This window comes from Leptodactylus fuscus, chromosome 5 (genome assembly GCF_031893055.1).
Source record: "Leptodactylus fuscus isolate aLepFus1 chromosome 5, aLepFus1.hap2, whole genome shotgun sequence".
Classification (NCBI taxonomy): Eukaryota; Metazoa; Chordata; class Amphibia; order Anura; family Leptodactylidae; genus Leptodactylus; species Leptodactylus fuscus.
The window spans coordinates 144,779,725-144,802,892 of record NC_134269.1 but is presented as its reverse complement, the minus strand read 5'-3'; the positions used below and the strand labels follow the sequence as shown (position 1 = coordinate 144,802,892).

Sequence of the window (23,168 nt, the reverse complement as noted above, 5' to 3'; positions counted from 1 at the left end):
ACTACAAGTTAGACATTTTAAAGAGGACCTTTTGCTACCCCCAACAACTCCAACTCTTTACATCCCTCCAATAGCCGCTGCTCCACTAATTCTGGTGCAGTTGAAATTTTTTTCTTTAGCCCCAACCATTCCCAAGCAATCATTGTTGTTTGTTTCAGCACAATTATACTTTGTACTTTCAGGTCTGTGGTCCTAGACAGGAACAGAAAGACATGGACTGCCCACTTGACAGCAAAGAGTATAACTGTGATGAATCTACCAGAAAGGATTGCTTAGGAGCAGAAAGGACTGGGATGGTATCAGTGGAGTAGCTACTAATGAAGGATACAATAATTTGGACTTGGTAGAGGTGGTGAAAGCCTTCAAGCCAGGTCCCCATTCCATGTCAAGCTACACCCTCTTCAAATGAAATCACACCCACTTGTCAAATAAATCTTAAAAAAGGATATATATCTCTCTATATTATAAAAATGAATTTCTGTCTGTCCATTCTCTATTGCAAACCAAACGACTATACCGATCTTCACCAAATTTGGTACAGAGATACTTCAGGTATCTGGGAAGGTTTAAGACGAGACTCCAACTCGCTCGGATGTACCATTGCTGAGATACAACATTCCAAACACAATGCCCCCCCCCCCTTAGCCAATACAAACCTGCAAGTCTTTCACTCATATTCCAAATGCAATACACACGGGCACTCCACATGCACAATCCAACACTGATATCCAAACTGAGATACATGCATCAGAGGATTAGATACACAGATCAGCACACAGTATTACATGCCAGAGGATTAGATACACGCATCTGCACACAGTCCCATGCACCAGAGGATTAAATATGCGCTTCTGCACACAGTTCTACACACTGAAGGATTAGATACCTGTGTCTGCACACGGTTCCACATGCTGAAGGATTAGATACACGCATCTGTACACAGTACCACATGCCAAAGGATTGGATACGTGCATCTGCACACAGTTCCACACACCAGAGCATAAGATAAGCATGTCTGTACACAGTACCACATGCCGTAGGATTAGATATGCGCATCTACACACAGTTCCACATGCTGTAGGATTAGATGCGCCCCTCTTCACACAATACCACACAGGGGGGATTAGATACATGTGTCTGCACACAGTACCTCACTTTGGAGGATTAGATACCTGCATCGGCACACAGTACCACATGGGGCAGGATTAGATACATGCCTCTGCACACAATACCACACGCCAGAGAACTACATACGCATCTCAGCACACAGTACCACACGCCAGAGGATTAGATACGCATGTCTGCACGCAGTACCACATGCCGTAAGATTAGATATGCACGTCTGCACACAGTTTCACTTGCCGGAGGATTAGATACTCGCCTCTTCACACAATACCACACGGAAGAGGATTAGATACGCGCATCTGCACACAGTACCACACGCCGGAGGATTAGATATGTGCATCTGCACACAGTACCATATCAACAAGGATTAGATACTTGCATCTAAACACAGTACTACACGGGGAAGGATTAGATACAGCTTTACTAAAGGTATTCATAACAACTGATCACAGGTTTTTCACTGATATCCAAAATGAGATACACATAATCACATGACGCTTATGGACATACACACAAACCACATACAAAATACACCAGTGCAAAATTGGACAATTCTTATGGGGCCACTACACAAACATAAAATGTAATATACCCGTGCGAAGCCGGGTCCTCCTGCTAGTATATATATATAAATAGATATGAAAAGATGCACCACATTTTGGCACATCTTACTGTATGACATAGTTGAGCTATAACCGAAATGGCAAATGGCGTGAAGTCTAAAAAAAATTTAAATTATTTGATTACAATAATCACCAAACTACCAATTTTAACAAGGCATAAGATCCCAAAAAGCCGGTAAAGATGGATTTGTTTTCTAGCGACGTCTATTCATTATAGATAAAAGACTTTTTTGTGTAAATTTCCTATATCTCAATTTCCCACCATTGTAACAACCACATAGGGAAAGGGATATTGGATCTAGCTGTTGTCACTAAAGTGTTTTGGGGGATTTTAGTTTAATTGTGCCTTAATCCCTATGAGAAGCAAAGCCATGGTATCAAAATGTGCCCCAGTGCTTTTGGCCTGTGAAGTTTAACATGAAGGCTGCTGGATGGTCATTCGTATAACTATACCCTGTGGTACATATTAGACTCAAGTCCAAATAAAAGGGAAAACTAATGTTTAATATATATATATATATATATATATATATATATATATATATATATATATATCTGCTTATGTTATGTTTTAACGACTTTATTAGCTCACCCCTTTTATTTGGGTGATACTTTTTGTATTCTTTGACCACCCCTAGAGTCTTGTGAAGGGGATGCAACAGATTCCCACAGGCTTAAGTGTGTAATGATTCATATTTAACAAATCGATCCAGATATATAATTCACAAACAAGTATCAGACAATCCAGTCCAATGAAATGAGGCAGACGTGCTGTGAATACTTCTCTTGTCAATGAAATACAGTTGTGAAACACGTAACACATTTCTTATGCCAAGCCAATTTACTGAAATGCTTTTAATCTGTTAAGGCTTTTCCCTTATGACTAGTGCCGGGATTTCTCATCTTGGAAATGTAAATACGCTAACCTCCTAGAAGGATTTAGTAAGGTTAATTGAGTTGAGTATGGAGCACAGTCAATATAGATAAATGCAAGGCACAGACATTGTAGTATTTGCACATTGAGGATATGTAACATACAGTAAGACTTTATCACACAACAAAAACCTTCTATGTAACTTTCACATATGCATTCTACTTGTTGAAATGAAGCTGACATAAATGAAGAAAAATAGAAACACATTCAGAATTTTATCATGGGAGTTATAGCTGGCATTAGCTACAGTCCTATGAAAAAGTTTGGGCACCCCTATTAATCTTAATCATTTTTAGTTCTAAATATTTTGGTGTTTGCAACAGCCATTTCAGTTTGATATATTTAATAATTGATGGACACAGTAATATTTCTGGATTGAAATGAGGTTTATTGTACTAACAGAACATTTGCAATATGCATTAAACCAAAATTTGACTGGTGCAAAAGTATGGGCACCTCAACAGAAAAGTGACATTAATATTTAGTAGATCCTCCTTTTGCAAAGATAACAGCCTCTAGTCGCTTCCTGTAGCTTTTATTCAGTTCCTGGATCCTGGATGAAGGTACTTTGGACCATTCCTCTTTACAAAACAATTCAAGTTCAGTTAAGTTTGATGGTCGCCAAGCATGGACAGCCCGCTTCAAATCATCCCACAGATGTTCAATGATATTCAGGTCTGGGGACTGGGATGGCCATTCCAGAACATTGTCATTGTTCCTCTGCATGAATGCCTGAGTCGATTTGGAGCGGTGTTTTGGATCATTGTCTTGCTGAAACATCCATCCCCAGCGTAACTTCAACTTCGTCACTGATTCTTGAACATTATTCTCAAGAATCTGCTGATACTGAGTGGAATCCATTCGACCCTCAACTTTAACAAGATTCCCGGTGCCAGCATTGGCCACACAGCCCCAAAGCATGATGGAACCTCCACCAAATTTTACAGTGGGTAGCAAGTGTTTTTCTTGGAATGCTGATTTTTTTGAACGCCATGCATAATGCCTTTTTGTATGACCAAACAACTCAATCTTTGTTTCATCAGTCCACAGGACCTTCTTCCAAAATGAAGCTGGCTTGTTCAAATGTGCTTTTGCATACCTCAGGCGACTCTGTTTGTGGCGTGCTTGCAGAAACGGCTTCTTTCTCATCACTCTGCCATACAGCTTCTCCTTGGGCAAAGTGCGCTGTATTGTTGACCGATGCACAGTGACACCATCTGCAGCAAGATGATGCTGCAGCTCTTTGGAGGTGGTCTGTGGATTGTCCTTGACTGTTCTCACCATTCTTCTTCTCTGTCTTTCTGATATTTTTCTTGGCCTGCCACTTCTGGGCTTAACAAGAACTGTACCTGTGGTCTTCCATTTCCTTACTATGTTCCTCACAGTGGAAATTGACAGGTTAAATCTCTGAGACAACATTTTGTATCCTTCCCCTGAACAACTATGTTGAACAATCTTTGTTTTCAGATCATTTGAGAGCGGGCTGTCCATGCTCGGCGACCATCAAACGTAACTGAACTTGAATTGTTTTGTAAAGAGGAATGTTCCAAAATACCTTCATCCAGGATCCAGGAACTGATTAAAAGCTACAGGAAGCGACTAGAGGCTGTTATCTTTACAAAAGGAGGATCTACTAAATATTAATGTCACTTTTCTGTTGAGGTGCCCATACTTTTGCATCGGTCAAATTTTGGTTTAATGCATATTGCACATTTTCTGTTAGTACAATAAACCTCATTTCAATCCTGAAATATTACTGTGTCCATCAGTTATTAGATATATCAAACTGAAATGGCTGTTGCAAACTAAACTTTAGTTTAGAACTAAAAATAATTAAGATGAATAGGGGTGCCCAAACTTTTTCATAGGACTGTATATGTGATATGTGCGGTTGCACAGGACGCTGATCGATACACGATAAAAGGAGCACTAAATGTACCTGTTGGACCATGGAATAGGAGACAGGGGACCCGGGAGGAGAATAGGAGGTGCACACAGGCTGTATCCAGAGCATCTCCCAGGTGCAGCATCAGTTATCACAAAGTAAATGATAACTATGCAGTTCTGGGGGAGGGGCACCACAATAGTATGTGAGAATGGGGAGAGGGTTACTACCTATGGGGGACACTATTACAATAATAGTGCTCTAACAGTACCTGCTACAAGTAATATTTCCCCTTTTGTGTAAAAGGGACAGTAAATGGAAAATGGGCTTTAAGAGAAGCTTACCAACTTTTTAAGTCCAGGGGTGGACTTTAAAAAAAATAAGACGCATAGCACCTTTCCTCTATACTTTCTCTCCTGTTGAGATCTACACCTGGTTTTGACTTTAAAAATTGCTTGAGTAAAAACTGAATGCGAAAATGTCCCCAACAATTCTATCTGGTTGCAGAATTTGGAATTTTAAAGTCTATAATTCCAAGAGCCGTTTAGAGGAAATATCACTATACCATATACGTAGCATCAAATGCTATTATTATAAGTTCACACTTAAGCAGGGGAAATCTAGAAGGCATGCCCATCAAAGTGAGACTTCACAAAGGATTTTGCTTTTGTAGGCAGACATAACAAGTAGCCTAAGAAAATGTCTAATTCTGTTCATATTTTAGTGTTACATTCTGCCACTTCAGAAATGCCCAGCAGGGGATACTGAAAAGTAATGGAGGAAACAAAGTCTCAGAAAAGAAAGGAAGGAAATTTCTGGAATAACTAGTCTAAACACAAGGAAATGACATGAATGATTCCCTTGGTAGTGGATGGGATCCCTGTACAAACTGTAGCCTCCCATTCCATGTAACACTCCGTACACAGTATAAGTCACCATTTCAGGTCGTCCTAATAGCCAGTAAGTATCCTTATGCATACAGCAGTGAATACATATTTATTTCATTCAGCACACCCACTCACCATCTGTTTCTGGCGGTTTTATTGCAAATTATTATAACTAACCACATGACTTGCAAAACCAAGTTGTAAATCATTAATATTTAGTGTCTGTCAAGCAAAACTGTGAAATGGAGACTTAAAAATGAGGACTTTGTACAAGAGAGCAAACACGGTCACAGTTCTCACATCAGATGCAATATCTGCATTCTATAGATTAGATAATCTAACGTATAACGCTACAGAAACATCTATTTACCGAAGTCTGCTTTTTATCTACATATTCCCCCAGTTATTATAGGTAACTCACTGTATCTCAGAAATGTATTCTAAGACACTACACTTTGCTATCTTTTAGCTTTACGTTTTCAAATTAAAAAACTCTAATGAGATAACTTTATTATGCACCTTTAAGAAATTTTCTTCAGTGTCTCTTTATCAAGTGAACGCACATAAGGAGTAATATTATTTCTCTATAACTTACATTCTGTATTTTATGGTACATGCTCTACCGCTAATTTTCAATTCTATGTGAATAGGTGGGTGGAGACCATCAGTTATGATATCGCCAATGTACTGCATACAGAAAGAAGAGAGACACACTGTACATCTGGTCTACATCATAGAAACTTTCTATTTAGTTCTAGCAAGCTCCCCTTTCCTTCTTCATATACTTTTATGTAATCTTATACCTTTTAGAGCTGCTGCCATGTTGTGCTCCATTAAGCATAGATTTCAGAGTGAATGTTCATTGGGCGTGTGACAACCAGAGATATAGCTAGTTCACAACACATCCACTCTTGCTTGTCAATTCATATGACTATATCTATATTTCCAGTTCTATAATGGCTAAAACCGTGATTCAAATTCTAGTTATTATAAGTTTTACACTCACCAGCCACTTTATTAGGTACACCTGTCCAACTGCTCGTTAACACTTAATTTCTAATCAGCCAATCACATGGCGGCAACTCAGTGCATTTAGGTATGTAGACATGGTCAAGACAATCTCCTGCAGTTCAAACCGAGCATCAATATGGGGAAGAAAGGTGATTTGAGTGCCTTTGAACGTGGCATGGTTGTTGGTGCCAGAAGGGCTGGTCTGAGTATTTCAGAAACTGCTGATCTACTGGGATTTTGACGCACAACCATGTCTAGGGTTTACAGAGAATGGTCCGAAAAAGAAAAAACATCCAGTGAGCGGCAGTTCTGTGGGCGGAAATGCGTTGTTGATGCCAGAGGTCAGAGGAGAATGGCCAGACTGGTTCGAGCTGATAGAAAGCCAACAGTGACTCAAATAGCCACCCGTTACAACCAAGGTAGCCAGAAGAGCATCTCTGAACGCACAGTACGTCGAACTTTGAGGCAGATGGGCTACAGCAGCAGAAGACCACACCGGGTGCCACTCCTTTCAGCTAAGAACAGGAAACTGAGGCTACAATTTGCACAAGTTCATCGAAATTGGACAATTGAAGATTGGAAAAACGTTGCCTGGTCTGATGAGTCTCGATTTCTGCTGCGACATTCGGATGGTAGGGTCAGAATTTGGTGTCAACAACATGAAAGCATGGATCCATCCTGCATTGTATCAACGGTTCAGGCTGGTGGTGGTGGTGTCATGGTGTGGGGAATATTTTCTTGGCACTCTTTGGGCCCCTTGGTACCAATTGAGCATCGTTGCAACGCCAAAGCCTACCTGAGTATTGTTGCTGACCATGTCCATCCCTTTATGACCACAATGTACCCAACATCTGATGGCTACTTTCAGCAGGATAATGCGCCATGTCATAAAGCTGGAATCATCTCAGACTGGTTTCTTGAACATGACAATGAGTTCACTGTACTCCAATGGCCTCCAGATCAATCACCAGATCTCAATCCAATAGAGCATGTTTGGGATGTGGTGGAACGGGAGATTCGCATCATGGATGTGCAGCCGACAAATCTGCGGCAACTGTGTGATGCCATCATGTCAATATGGACCAAAATCTCTGAGGAATGCTTCCAGCACCTTGTTGAATCTATGCCACGAAGAATTGAGGCAGTTCTGAAGGCAAAAGGGGGTCCAACCCGTTACTAGCATGGTGTACCTAATAAAGTGGCCGGTGAGTGTATATGGCCCAAACAAAACCCGTTAATAACAATTATGTATCTTTTCCATCCTTTGATACAGAAATGCCACCCTGGAAGGATGCAAGAGATATGTCCCTTGCAGGGAGAGTGTTAAAGGGGTTTTCTGACTTCAAAAAAATATAGAAAAATATCTATACGTGTCTGAATGGTCACCAGATTTCACCATAGATGAGAAGTAATTATTTTTCAATTTGTCTTTTGCAACTTAGGGCTTGTTCACATCTGCGCCGGCACTCCGTACTTGAGGTTTCCGTTTCCTGCCTAAAACAGAGGCAGGAGACGGAAACCTGCAGGAGTCTTTCTCACCCATTCATTTGAATGGGTGAGAAAGATGTCCGGCCGTGAGCGGCGGTGAGCGTTTTATGCTCTCCGCCGCGAAACCGGGTTTTATAATCCGGATACAGAGTCGGACATGCAGTACTCTGTGTCCGGATTAAAAAATCCGGTTTTGCAGCGGAGAGCATAAAACGCTCACCGCCGCTCACGGCCGGACCCGGTCTATGGTTTCCGTCTTCTGGCATGCAGAAGACGGAAACCATAAAACGGAGACCCTGAATGCAGGTGTGAACCTAGCGTCACAACACCATTGTATTTATGCTGCCATGACTTGCTGCAGAAGGGATTACCAATGTTAGGGAGTCGAGCGAGTACTATTCGAAACTCCCGTTTCGAATAGCACACACCGATAGGAATGAATGGAAGCGGCCGGCACGCAGACTTTGCCAGTGGCTGGCCGCTTAACCCCCTGCGTGATGGCTGCGTCCATTCATTCCTATGGGAGCGTGCTATTTGAAATGGGAGTTTCGAATAGTACTCGCTCATCTAATAGGGACTACAATTCCCAATGTTTCCTCGCCCTTCTCACTGACATTGCATCTATAAATAGCTGCCCTCACAGTCCTCTAATTTACAATTTCTAAGGGAGTTATGTAATTACTCACTGTCTTTTTTGCTGTTTTGTTGTCCACGGACTGCATTATCTGCTGCCCAGCATATGAAACACATTCCCACCACAGACAATTAGAGAGGGGGAGATTAAGGGAGCAGTGGAGATATAGGCATGGGATGTTTGTCTGTCTGAACTTCAGGGTGGGGATATAACCAAGAGTTCAAATTAGGTTACACAAACAGATGATAAACACCAGGAACATAGTTAGTTAAGTTGCTTTACGTAAAACTTATTTACAGAGGCATTTCAGCTACAGACAGTATATTAGTGACTAACCTACACATAAGCCATTTGGACACAGTTTTTAAAGATCAGAAAAACCTATAAAATACAGGATTGATATGCTAATATCCATCAAGGCTTCAGATAGCTTTAAGTTCCTTATAGTTGCCCATAGACTTATTAGATGTCGGATGTATTATGGCACCCCGTATCTGAGGTCCCATGATGAAATATAGGATAACAAAATATTTATATTATTTAAAATGAATCTACAATTCACAAGGTGTTGTCTTTGCTAAATATACTGATGTATCACCATTTCCCCAATAAGTAATGGATTTTAGGTATTGCCAATGGTCCTCTATTCTTTTAAAAATAACATCATAATCCAGTATGCTTTTTTTTAGATATACAGTATACTTTTTGTCTATGGGGACATAAGTAATAGTAATACATTGATTACCTTTAAAAGAAAGAAAGAAGAAAATAACAAATAGATTGGTTACAATTACATTTTTGGAAATTGTTTTATTTATATGGACTTTCCTACGGAATCAGTCTGAAGAATGTTGTATTATATTATTTAGTTTACATTATTCAGTCATTTTAATCTTTTGTATTAAAAGTACAAAATACTGTCATGTTGCATTTGTAACCCATTTTACAAAGAAGCATTTCAGATGTTTAGCAGTTTGATAGATGTACCCCAGATGGTCTCATATGGTGAAAAAGCTCCATCTTGAAATGTTCTGCATTCTGTTAATATAATATGCAGCCAATCTATTTTTATCATCGATTGGTATTAAGGTCATTATAATTTCCCTGAGGTTTCCTACGTTATAGTTGCATTACTGTAAACCGTTCTCTAAAATAATCCATTAGTAGGGAAGCTCAGACAGATCAAGCAATAGGAATCCTGTATATTGTATTAGACATCCTAACAAATGTCTAAAAAATCATCTAATGTCTAGCATCTTCATAACCTGAATACACATGTCATTTGTACATTAGGACCAGTGCTAGTAATAAGTATAGTAGAGTAATCATGGCACTCCAGTTAATTCAATGGTCTTTGGTGCTCTGCAAGAGTTTCACTCCAAAATCCAACAAGTATAGAATCCGAGCACTCAATGAAATGCTTCAAAAGTGAATCAAATTTGTATATACATTTGGGCATCTTCCTTTCTCTAGTGGGGCGGCCGCTATTCCCACTTGCTCGGTTCTTCTATTTGTTTCTTCCAAGGCAATCTGGTCTGATGAAGGTCCTTACTGGACAGAAGACGTTCATACGACAATTTAGGATGGCATCATCTGTATATACAGATTTGATTCACTGAACAAATCACTTTTGCCTGGATTCTATACTTATTTAGTAATTGTAATAAGTGATAAACCTAATTTAATAAGACATTTTATTAAACAGTCTACCAACCAGCTGTCACATATGCATTCTTGGGTCAATGTCCTAAACCCAATAGAAATCTCTTTTCTTGAGCATGCCTTGGTTTGAGTGGCCATGCCAGGCTTTTGCAGCTCAGCTCTCATTGGCTAGAAATGGAATGGAGTGGCAGTATCTAGGCATGGCGTCTACTGTGTGTGGGGCCATCTGCTTCTGACTGTGTACACTGCACATACACCAGTCACAGTAGCTGATATTGATGATCTATTCTTCAAATGAGCTATCAATATCTTCTCCTAGACAACTCCTTTAAGTCATCTAGAGCTATATATTGATCATCGTAAGACTATTACTCAATAGAAACTGCATTTGAGATGCAAACAAGTGGGTTCAGACGTAACCAATCTCAGGCATAAATTGTCTCTTCAATCTATAAAAAATAAGTCAAGATAAAATATATAACTGGAAGGAATCATATCTGCTGAATAAAAGCATCACGAGACACAAGTCTCCGTTAAAAAAAAAAAGATTTCCTTTGTCACCACATGAATAGAATTTGGATTTGATAAACTTTAGGTTAGAAATACTTTGGTCCTGAAAACTAAGGTGGTGTTGTGGCGCCTCCTAGTGACAATAAATAACATTGTCTGGATGACAGCATAACAATTGATAGAAATACTAAGCAGCTGGGGCTGGCATAAGTGTCATTTATGGCTACAGCCTTTTTATGCTTTAATGGGTTTTTCCTGGGTTAGTCACTAGCAGTACTGAACCGTAATATGATTTTATAGGATCTGATTGCCCAAAACATGCCAATGCCTATTGTTAGATCGACATGTAATAAATATTTCTATATAGTAGCAGAATGCTCATGGGTATACCATACCTCTATACACATTTCAAGTTGTTCATAGCCATAATACATAACATTTCCCATAATACAATACAAAAATACAATACATAATATAAGCCATAACATATAACTTTCCCCATAAAATATTGAATATCCCTGTGCCTCTGATGAAGAGGTTATCCAGTTTCTAACATTGATAGTTTATCCTTATGATAGGCCATCAGTATTAGTCCGCCACCTGAGACCTACGCAGATCCCTGGCACCCAGACTGAGTGGCTCTCTGTATTGTTTACATGCCGCAAGCCGCGCTCAATTGCGGTACAAGCTATAGCAGCAAGTGTAAGTACTGCAGCTCTGATTCACTGAAATCTATGGAAAGATCATCAAAATAAATTAAATTAAAATAATATAAAGGGTTATGGGATACAGGAGTACTTTATTATGTCCTCATATGAAATAAGCAGAAGAATTTGGGCCACATTCCAGCATATGCTCTATAAAAGGTATTCTCCTTTCTGCAGAGACAATATGCTGACTAGACCTTGGCATTGACAAAACTAAAAAAGAGAACAACTATTCCAGAAAACTACTAAATGTCACTTATTGAATTACACAAATTAATACATGTGATATATTTCCAAGTCAATAATTGTAATGTGTCTGACTCCAAAGTGTTCACTCAAACCAAAATGTCTCAGGTATCAAGTTACATAGGAATAATGGCTCCATTTACAGTAGATAAAACAGCCCCATATTAATCTGGACTAACCATTCTCAAGCTCATAAGGATGTTATGTCCTTTGGGAGTCTCTTCCTTGGTCTTCAATGGAAAACACTTAGACAGGTGGATGAAAATCTGGATACATTACGCACACGACTCCCTACCTTGTAATCAATCCAGACATCCATTGACTAATGCAGGAAGCATTAACATGCCAAGCTATATTATTTATAATGGCTTACAAACCTTTTAAAAGTACATCAGCCATGTCTCGATAAACCGTATCATTGATTTGCCACTTATAAATATAAGTTTATAGGAAATGTAATTATTTTATAAGTGGGTTTCATTCCAATGGGTTTTGTTGCCTCATATTCTTCTGAAATGGCAATAATAAAACTGTTATTAAATTATGTTCAGCATTGTAGTTATTTTCCTGCAAAACTGTAATATGAAAGAAGCAATTTTATTGTTGGCAATCTGTGACAGTAGCTAAATATTTAGTATTTGCCCCATTTAACCCACACAAAAATGATGTGACAAGTACAGAATATTCATCAAAGAAGTGACCCACAAAGGTGGCAGGTTAAGAATAACTCCTAAATAATGTCTATTGGCAAAAAGAATCAGTTTCCCACTTATGTATTAAACTAAAACTTGACTTTTATTGTATACTCTAATAAATAATTAAAATAATTATTAATGATATATGTTGTATATGCTCATTGAGCTACATCCACAGCTTAGGAAATTCTATTTAACCAATTTGATCTCCCAGATGTTTCTGTCTCCATTATACCTATATGGAAAATGTCAGTGTTTCCTTAGGTATAATCGACATGCCGCGATTTGCAAAAACAACGTTTTTTTTAAAATCGCAGCATTTTTGCTGCAGATTTTTTTTTCTGGAATGTGTGGATGGCATAAGCCAGAAACTCATCCTCTTTGCGGATACTGTAATATGAAGCATTTATTGGCACAGTTTGGACTAAGGCCCCACATTACGGAAAATCTGCATTTTTGTTACAGATTTTGCTGCTTTTTTTTTGGATCAAAGCCAGGAGGTGGTTTAACAGGAATCTCCAAATCAGCAACAAAAAAAGCAGCTATTCTGCAAAGTGGGGTCTTAGCCTTTGACACTTTATTGTGCATTAAGCTAGCGTTCAGCTAGCAAAAGGAACAGAAAAGTGTATGACCACTTCTGTCACATAATGTGCCACTGTGATAGATTTGGTGCAGTCTCTGAAAGCCCTCTTCTAAGTTTAATAAGTGTTAGTATATCTGCTTTTATGATGATTTTTAGAGTGTGGAAAAAACCATAGAACTAAGAGGAACTGCACATAGATATAGGAAGAGCAAATAAACTCTATGTCCTTGGTTGAATTCAAACCAGTGCTGCAAAAAGTGCACCGAGCCATGGTATTTACCTCTATACTCCAGTATTGGCTGGGAACCTAATGAGGGCCACTCAGGTACAATTCTAACCCTTTAGGGAGCCTGCACACAGAGTTTATGCTCGCTCATTCTGAACGGCGTAAAAAACAGATCCTATTGACTTGAATGGGTGCCGGCATACGCGCGCTCCCCATTGAAATCAATGGGAGGCTTTTTTACCTATTGCTTTCAATGTGATTTGTACATATCACATTGAAAGCAATAGGTAAAAAAGCCTCCCATTGACGGCCGTTTCGAATAGCACGCACCCATAGGAATGAATGGAAGCGGCCTGCACACAGACACAGGACATCCTGCAGCAAAAAAGCACTGCGGAAAAAAACGTGGCTGCAATGCAATACGCTTTAGACAGAAACTTCACTAAGTTTTCCTACATAGACTTTCTGTTGCAATTATATCTATGGGGAAACCGCTAGTGTTTCCGTAGATATAATTGACATGCTGCGATTTCCAAAAATGCGTCGGTTTTGGAAATTGCGGTGTGTCCACCGTGGTTTTTAACCGCAAAGTCGGCATGGGGTTTGCTAGAATACCATCCACTTTACCCTTACTGTAAAATGCCGTGATTATTCTCGTGGCATTTCCACCATGGGGAGATTGTGTAGTTTCCGTCCCATGGAGCCCCGGCCTAAGAGTCATTTTTTAGGCTGGTTCTATTTTCCGCTTACACAAGTACGGTACACATCACCTTGTCAAGTTTCTTTACAGGCAGGGTTCTCGGGGTTATGCTGGATGGATGTCTATTTATACACATATGAAAAAAAATGAAGCCAGATTTTGAGTCTCTAGGTAATCCAGTCCCAATGTACGGTCACAGATGGGTAAGCAAATGCTGCTCTGTACAATCCTGTCCCAAAGCTTGTCAGCTTGTCTCAGGGACTACATTGTAAAGCCGCGGCACTCTCCATAGTACAGAGAATCTCCTTCACTAAAAAGAAATGAAATCTGCTCAATAAGCCAGTCTTTTATTGATCACTTTCCATTGTAATGATCTACTGTACATGTTCAGATTCAGTGGCAATACCATCTGATCTAGTTGAATTAGGGGAGCCTCTAGTGGACACTACAGAAAGCCTAAAAAAATCACTGGCTGAAGAAACAGAGAACTTATAGAAAGGGTACAGTCAGAAATAATATAAACACTATGAAAAAGTATTCTGAATGTGTAGTATCTGAATTTTACATGCATGTCAAGAAACACTTTAGGAAAGGATACAGATGTTCTTAACCAGTGGCGTAACTAGGAATGGCGGGGCCCTGTGGCAAACTTTTGACATGGCCCCCCCCCGACCGATACCGAAGTCCTCGAACGACCCCCTCCTACGTATTCCTGCGCCCTCTATTATGCCTCATAGTGGCCCCTGCACACAGTATTATACCCCATAGTGGCCCCTGCACACACTATTATGTCCCTCAGTGGCCCCTCCACACAGTATTATCCCCCATAGTGGCCCCTCCACACAGTATTATCTCCTATAGTGGCCCCTGAGCACAGTATTGTACCCCATAGTGGCCCCTGCACACAGTATTATGTCCCACTGTGGACACCCATAAACAATTATTATACTCTGGGGTCTTTTCAGACCACAAAGTATAATCAGGGGTGAACCTACTCCTTTCGCCGCCCGAGGCGAAATACAGAAAGCCCCCCCCCCCCCGGAGGAGAGGGCTGAGCGAAGGGGGCGTGGCGCGTAGCAAAGGGGGCGGGGCTTAGCGCCGTTCGCAGGCAGAGAGCAGGCATGGAGAAGACCTGCTCTCTGCCTGAGTGTGAGGGGAGGCTGCTGGAGCAGCGCTGCTTCAGTGGCCTCCCCAAACCACCGCTCGGTGCTAAGCCAGTCCAGGACAGCTTGTCCTGGACTGGCTTAGATAATCAAAAATGCCGCCCCCCCTGGGGCCCTGGCACAGCGCCGCCTGAAGCGCTCGCTTCAGGTCGCCTCATGGGAGGTGCGGCGCTGAGTATAATAATCAGAGACCCAGGGGGAGAAAAACATTAAAAAAAAAACTTACCTCTCCCAGGCCACCGATCATTATACTCGGGGGTCCAAAAAGACCCCTGAGTATAATGATAGCAGCGATAGCGGCTGTCACCGGGCCCCTAATGTCCCACGCCCTCAGGCAGCTGCCTCTGTGGTAGTTACGCCACTGTTCTTAACAGTTTCATTGCAGACATTTATACACTCAATGGCCAAAAGTCACAGGAAGGCGCACTGTCATATTTCTAGCAGTATATAAAACCTCATGTGCATGAAGACATGAAAGGTCCTCTTTAACTAAACTTAGATTCCCAGGAATACTGTGCAAAAATCTTCATTTTGACACAGCTAATAAATCCTTGTTTGGAAACTGCTTAATATCATTTTGATGGCAAATTGTGATTCAATACTGTATTCAATTTGTATACAAGACTGGCTTTTTAATGAAATATTTAGTAAACTGCTAAACTAGAGAAACTCATTAACATATGCCATGCTATTGCCACTGTCTTATTATTATATTATTTCTTATGGCAGCGGTAATACGCTCACTGTGTACTTACCCTACATTTATAATCATACCACATGCAGAAATAAGTATTATGTCATAATTTATTCAATAATGGGAAGTACGGACCCTGCCAAACAAATTGTCTTATCTAAGCTCCTTGGGATACTGAGATTAGGACACTTTCAGACAGATTTAATATGACCATGGATTGCATTGCATCATGAAAACCTTTCACAAACAAAACCTTTGGGAAAAATTTCCCTGGCAGCATCTGATTTCTTTCTTGGTACTAAATATATGGATCCTACAGAGCTGCCTGAAAGATGCTACTACAACAGTCAAACCTAAAACCTAATATTTTAGGTATCAAGTACAGCAATGCTTAAACTAGTACTTAAGGCTGAAGTCCCACATGGTGAATACACAGTGTTTTTCCAACGGCGGAAACGCCGCTGCTAAAAATTCTGCATTTTAAAACACATGCAAAACTTATATACCTTATTATACCTGTGGAAACGATGGCATTTTCCTTATATGTATGATAAGGGCAAAAAGTCCGCAGGAAAAAACACTGTAAAAATGTGATGAAAAACACTGTGGGAAAAAACATGATATATTTCTGCTGCATTTTTTTTTTCTGTGTTTCGCTATATGAGACCTTTGCCTTGTACTACTTTAGTACTTACATACACAATATCAATGTAGATTATGTCAGCAAACTAAAAATCATAATATTCCTTCATTCGCAATGCATTTAAAATGAATTTGCTGCTTTGAACCAAACCTTTAATTTTTGCACATCATTGACTGCAAGTATCTTCATATTCAGACAAACAATACATAAATTTTAACACTTACCACTAAAATCACACTTGATTGTGGAACTGGAAGATTTTCTACTTCAACATCTGGATCCTCTGACGCCAATAAATTCAGGGCCTGGTCATGAGTTGATCGAGGGAAAGCTGATTTTAAAAACCTAGGTTCAATATATTTATGGATTTTCAAATGGGGTGGAGAATGAAAATTGCGCTCAGGCATCTTCTGTCTTTCTAGATCCAAACTCTTTTCAATGCTTTGTACATGGTTGTAAATAAATCTGGGTCTCCCAATCCTCTTCTCCCGCAGTGCCAATATATGGTCATGGTCTCCAGAGAAGCTCTCTGTCGGGATAGAAAAGGAAATCAATAACTATATCAAAGTTAAGCTGTTAAGTGAATGTACTGTATGTTGTAGTAATTATTTGCCATATTTACATGCATATATTTATACAGTGGATGAAACAAGTATTGAACACGTCAACAATTTTCTAAGTAAATATATTAAGATTAGAGATGAGCGAACAGTGTTCTATCGAACTCATGTTCGATCGGATATTAGGCTGTTCAGCATGTTCGAATCGAATCGAACACCGCGTGGTAAAGTGCGCCATTACTCGATTCCCCTCCCACCTTCCCTGGCGCCTTTTTTGCTCCAATAACAGCGCAGGGTAGGTGGGACAGGAACTACGACACCGGTGACGTTGAGAAAAGTAGGCAAAACCCATTGGCTGCCGAAAACATGTGACCTCTAATTTAAAAGAACAGCGCCGCCCAGGTTCGCGTCATTCTGAGCTTGCAATTCACCGAGGACGGAGGTTTCCGTCCAGCTAGCTAGGGCTTAGATTCTGGGTAGGCAGGGACAGGCTAGGATAGGAAGGAGAAGACAACCAACAGCTCTTGTAAGAGCTAAATTCCAGGGAGAAGCTTGTCAGTGTAACGTGGCACTGACGGGCTCAATCGCCGCAACCCAGCTTTCCCAGGATCCTGAATGGAATACACTGTCAGTGTATTCCCGTATACCCGATATATACCCCGATACCCGTTCCAACGGTGTGCCCCCCCACCTTCACCCCAGAAATACCCTGCAAGTCCCCTAGCAATAGAATTGGGGCTATATACACCCACAATTTTTACTACTGGTATACAGTGCCATTGTCTGACTGGGAATTCAAAGAATATATTGGGAATACAAATACCCTCATTTCTTGCTACTGCCATATAGTGCCAGTGTCTGACTGGTAATTCAAAGAATATATTGGGGTTACGTGCACCCACAATTTTTACTACTGGTATACAGTGCCATTGTCTGACTGGGAATTCAAAGAATATATTGGGAATACAAATACCCTCATTTCTTGCTACTGCCATATAGTGCCAGTGTCTGACTGGGAATTCAAAGAATATATTGGGGTTACGTGCACCCACAATTTTTACTACTGGTATACAGTGCCATTGTCTGACTGGGAATTCAAAGAATATATTGGGAATACAAATACCCTCATTTCTTGCTACTGCCATATAGTGCCAGTGTCTGACTGGGAATTCAAAGAATATATTGGGGTTACGTGCACCCACAATTTTTACTACTGGTATACAGTGCCATTGTCTGACTGGGAATTCAAAGAATATATTGGGAATACAAATACCCTCATTTCTTGCTACTGCCATATAGTGCCAGTGTCTGACTGGGAATTCAAAGAATATATTGGGGTTACGTGCACCCACAATTTTTACTACTGGTATACAGTGCCATTGTCTGACTGGGAATTCAAAGAATATATTGGGAATACAAATACCCTCATTTCTTGCTACTGCCATATAGTGCCAGTGTCTGACTGGGAATTCAAAGAATATATTGGGGTTACGTGCACCCACAATTTTTACTACTGGTATACAGTGCCATTGTCTGACTGGGAATTCAAAGAATATATTGGGGTTATAAATACCCTCATTTCTTGCTACTGCCATATAGTGCCAGTTTCTGACTGGTAATTCAAAGAATATATTGGGGTTACGTGCACCCACAATTTTTACTACTGGTATACAGTGCCATTGTCTGACTGGGAATTCAAAGAATATATTGGGAATACAAATACCCTCATTTCTTGCTACTGCCATATAGTGCCAGTGTCTGACTGGGAATTCAAAGAATATATTGGGAATACAAATACCCTCATTTCTTGCTACTGCCATATAGTGCCAGTTTCTGACTGGTAATTCAAAGAATATATTGGGGTTACGTGCACCCACAATTTTTACTACTGGTATACAGTGCCATTGTCTGGCTGGGAATTCAAAGAATATATTGGGGTTATAAATACCCTCATTTCTTGCTACTGCCATATAGTGCCAGTTTCTGACTGGTAATTCAAAGAATATATTGTGGTTACGTGCACCCACAATTTTTACTACTGGTATACAGTGCCATTGTCTGACTGGGAATTCAAAGAATATATTGGGGTTATAAATACCCTCATTTCTTGCTACTGCCATATAGTGCCAGTTTCTGACTGGTAATTCAAAGAATATATTGGGGTTATGTGCACCCACAATTTTTACTACTGGTATACAGTGCCATTGTCTGACTGGGAATTCAAAGAATATATTGGGAATACAAATACCCTCATTTCTTGCTACTGCCATATAGTGCCAGTTTCTGACTGGTAATTCAAAGAATATATTGGGGTTACGTGCACTCACAATTTTTACTACTGGTATACAGTGCCATTGTCTGACTGGGAATTCAAAGAATATATTGGGAATACAAATACCCTCATTTCTTGCTACTGCCATATAGTGCCAGTTTCTGACTGGTAATTCAAAGAATATATTGGGGTTACGTGCACCCACAATTTTTACTACTGGTATACAGTGCCATTGTCTGACTGGGAATTCAAAGAGTATATTGGGAATACAAATACCCTCATTTCTTGCTACTGCCATATAGTGCCAGTTTCTGACTGGTAATTCAAAGAATATATTGGGGTTACGTGCACCCACAATTTTTACTACTGGTATACAGTGCCATTGTCTGACTGGGAATTCAAAGAGTATATTGGAAATACAAATACCCTCATTTCTTGCTACTGCCATATAGTGCCAGTGTCTGACTGGGAATTCAAAGAATATATTGGGGTTACGTGCACCCACAATTTTTACTACTGGTATACAGTGCCATTGTCTGACTGGGAATTCAAAGCATATATTGGGGTTATAAATACCCTCATTTCTTGCTACTGCCATATATTGCCAGTTTCTGACTGGTAATTCAAAGAATATATTGGGGTTACGTGCACCCACAATTTTTACTACTGGTATACAGTGCCATTGTCTGACTGGGAATTCAAAGAATATATTGGGAATACAAATACCCTCATTTCTTGCTACTGCCATATAGTGCCAGTTTCTGACTGGTAATTCAAAGAATATATTGGGGTTACGTGCACTCACAATTTTTACTACTGGTATACAGTGCCATTGTCTGACTGGGAATTCAAAGAATATATTGGGAATACAAATACCCTCATTTCTTGCTACTGCCATATAGTGCCAGTTTCTGACTGGTAATTCAAAGAATATATTGGGGTTACGTGCACCCACAATTTTTACTACTGGTATACAGTGCCATTGTCTGACTGGGAATTCAAAGAATATATTGGGGTTATAAATACCCTCATTTCTTGCTACTGCCATATAGTGCCAGTTTCTGACTGGTAATTCAAAGAATATATTGGGGTTACGTGCACCCACAATTTTTACTACTGGTATACAGTGCCATTGTCTGACTGGGAATTCAAAGAGTATATTGGGAATACAAATACCCTCATTTCTTGCTACTGCCATATAGTGCCAGTGTCTGACTGGGAATTCAAAGAATATATTGGGGTTACGTGCACCCACAATTTTTACTACTGGTATACAGTGCCATTGTCTGACTGGGAATTCAAAGAATATATTGGGGTTATAAATACCCTCATTTCTTGCTACTGCCATATAGTGCCAGTTTCTGACTGGTAATTCAAAGAATATATTGGGGTTACGTGCACCCACAATTTTTACTACTGGTATACAGTGCCATTGTCTGACTGGGAATTCAAAGAATATATTGGGAATACAAATACCCTCATTTCTTGCTACTGCCATATAGTGCCAGTGTCTGACTGGGAATTCAAAGAATATATTGGGGTTACGTGCACCCACAATTTTTACTACTGGTATACAGTGCCATTGTCTGACTGGGAATTCAAAGAATATATTGGGAATACAAATACCCTCATTTCTTGCTACTCCCATATAGTGCCAGTGTCTGACTGGTAATTCAAAGAATATATTGGGGTTACGTGCACCCACAATTTTTACTACTGGTATACAGTGCCATTGTCTGACTGGGAATTCAAAGAATATATTGGGAATACAAATACCCTCATTTCTTGCTACTGCCATATAGTGCCAGTGTCTGACTGGGAATTCAAAGAATATATTGGGGTTACGTGCACCCACAATTTTTACTACTGGTATACAGTGCCATTGTCTGACTGGGAATTCAAAGAATATATTGGGAATACAAATACCCTCATTTCTTGCTACTGCCATATAGTGCCAGTGTCTGACTGGGAATTCAAAGAATATATTGGGGTTACGTGCACCCACAATTTTTACTACTGGTATACAGTGCCATTGTCTGACTGGGAATTCAAAGAATATATTGGGGTTATAAATACCCTCATTTCTTGCTACTGCCATATAGTGCCAGTTTCTGACTGGTAATTCAAAGAATATATTGGGGTTACGTGCACCCACAATTTTTACTACTGGTATACAGTGCCATTGTCTGACTGGGAATTCAAAGAATATATTGGGAATACAAATACCCTCATTTCTTGCTACTGCCATATAGTGCCAGTGTCTGACTGGGAATTCAAAGAATATATTGGGAATACAAATACCCTCATTTCTTGCTACTGCCATATAGTGCCAGTTTCTGACTGGTAATTCAAAGAATATATTGGGGTTACGTGCACCCACAATTTTTACTACTGGTATACAGTGCCATTGTCTGACTGGGAATTCAAAGAATATATTGGGGTTATAAATACCCTCATTTCTTGCTACTGCCATATAGTGCCAGTTTCTGACTGGTAATTCAAAGAATATATTGTGGTTACGTGCACCCACAATTTCTACTACTGGTATACAGTGCCATTGTCTGACTGGGAATTCAAAGAATATATTGGGGTTATAAATACCCTCATTTCTTGCTACTGCCATATAGTGCCAGTTTCTGACTGGTAATTCAAAGAATATATTGGGGTTACGTGCACCCACAATTTTTACTACTGGTATACAGTGCCATTGTCTGACTGGGAATTCAAAGAATATATTGGGAATACAAATACCCTCATTTCTTGCTACTGCCATATAGTGCCAGTTTCTGACTGGTAATTCAAAGAATATATTGGGGTTACGTGCACTCACAATTTTTACTACTGGTATACAGTGCCATTGTCTGACTGGGAATTCAAAGAATATATTGGGAATACAAATACCCTCATTTCTTGCTACTGCCATATAGTGCCAGTTTCTGACTGGTAATTCAAAGAATATATTGGGGTTACGTGCACCCACAATTTTTACTACTGGTATACAGTGCCATTGTCTGACTGGGAATTCAAAGAGTATATTGGGAATACAAATACCCTCATTTCTTGCTACTGCCATATAGTGCCAGTTTCTGACTGGTAATTCAAAGAATATATTGGGGTTACGTGCACCCACAATTTTTACTACTGGTATACAGTGCCATTGTCTGACTGGGAATTCAAAGAGTATATTGGGAATACAAATACCCTCATTTCTTGCTACTGCCATATAGTGCCAGTGTCTGACTGGGAATTCAAAGAATATATTGGGGTTACGTGCACCCACAATTTTTACTACTGGTATACAGTGCCATTGTCTGACTGGGAATTCAAAGAATATATTGGGGTTATAAATACCCTCATTTCTTGCTACTGCCATATAGTGCCAGTTTCTGACTGGTAATTCAAAGAATATATTGGGGTTACGTGCACCCACAATTTTTACTACTGGTATACAGTGCCATTGTCTGACTGGGAATTCAAAGAATATATTGGGAATACAAATACCCTCATTTCTTGCTACTGCCATATAGTGCCAGTTTCTGACTGGTAATTCAAAGAATATATTGGGGTTACGTGCACTCACAATTTTTACTACTGGTATACAGTGCCATTGTCTGACTGGGAATTCAAAGAATATATTGGGAATACAAATACCCTCATTTCTTGCTACTGCCATATAGTGCCAGTTTCTGACTGGTAATTCAAAGAATATATTGGGGTTACGTGCACCCACAATTTTTACTACTGGTATACAGTGCCATTGTCTGACTGGGAATTCAAAGAATATATTGGGGTTATAAATACCCTCATTTCTTGCTACTGCCATATAGTGCCAGTTTCTGACTGGTAATTCAAAGAATATATTGGGGTTACGTGCACCCGCAATTTTTACTACTGGTATACAGTGCCATTGTCTGACTGGG

The 23,168-nt window shown here is 39.8% G+C and overlaps 1 protein-coding gene across 1 annotated transcript in view; it reads right to left on the bottom strand.

The window, feature by feature from the left end:
- PTPRR (protein tyrosine phosphatase receptor type R) overlaps positions 1-23,168 on the bottom strand; it is a 113,860-nt gene that overhangs the window by 61,189 nt on the left and 29,503 nt on the right. The window contains exon 2 of the mRNA XM_075274418.1: positions 16,641-16,945. Coding sequence (XP_075130519.1) covers positions 16,641-16,945 — 305 coding nt within the window. The remainder of the gene's footprint in view (positions 1-16,640; positions 16,946-23,168) is intronic.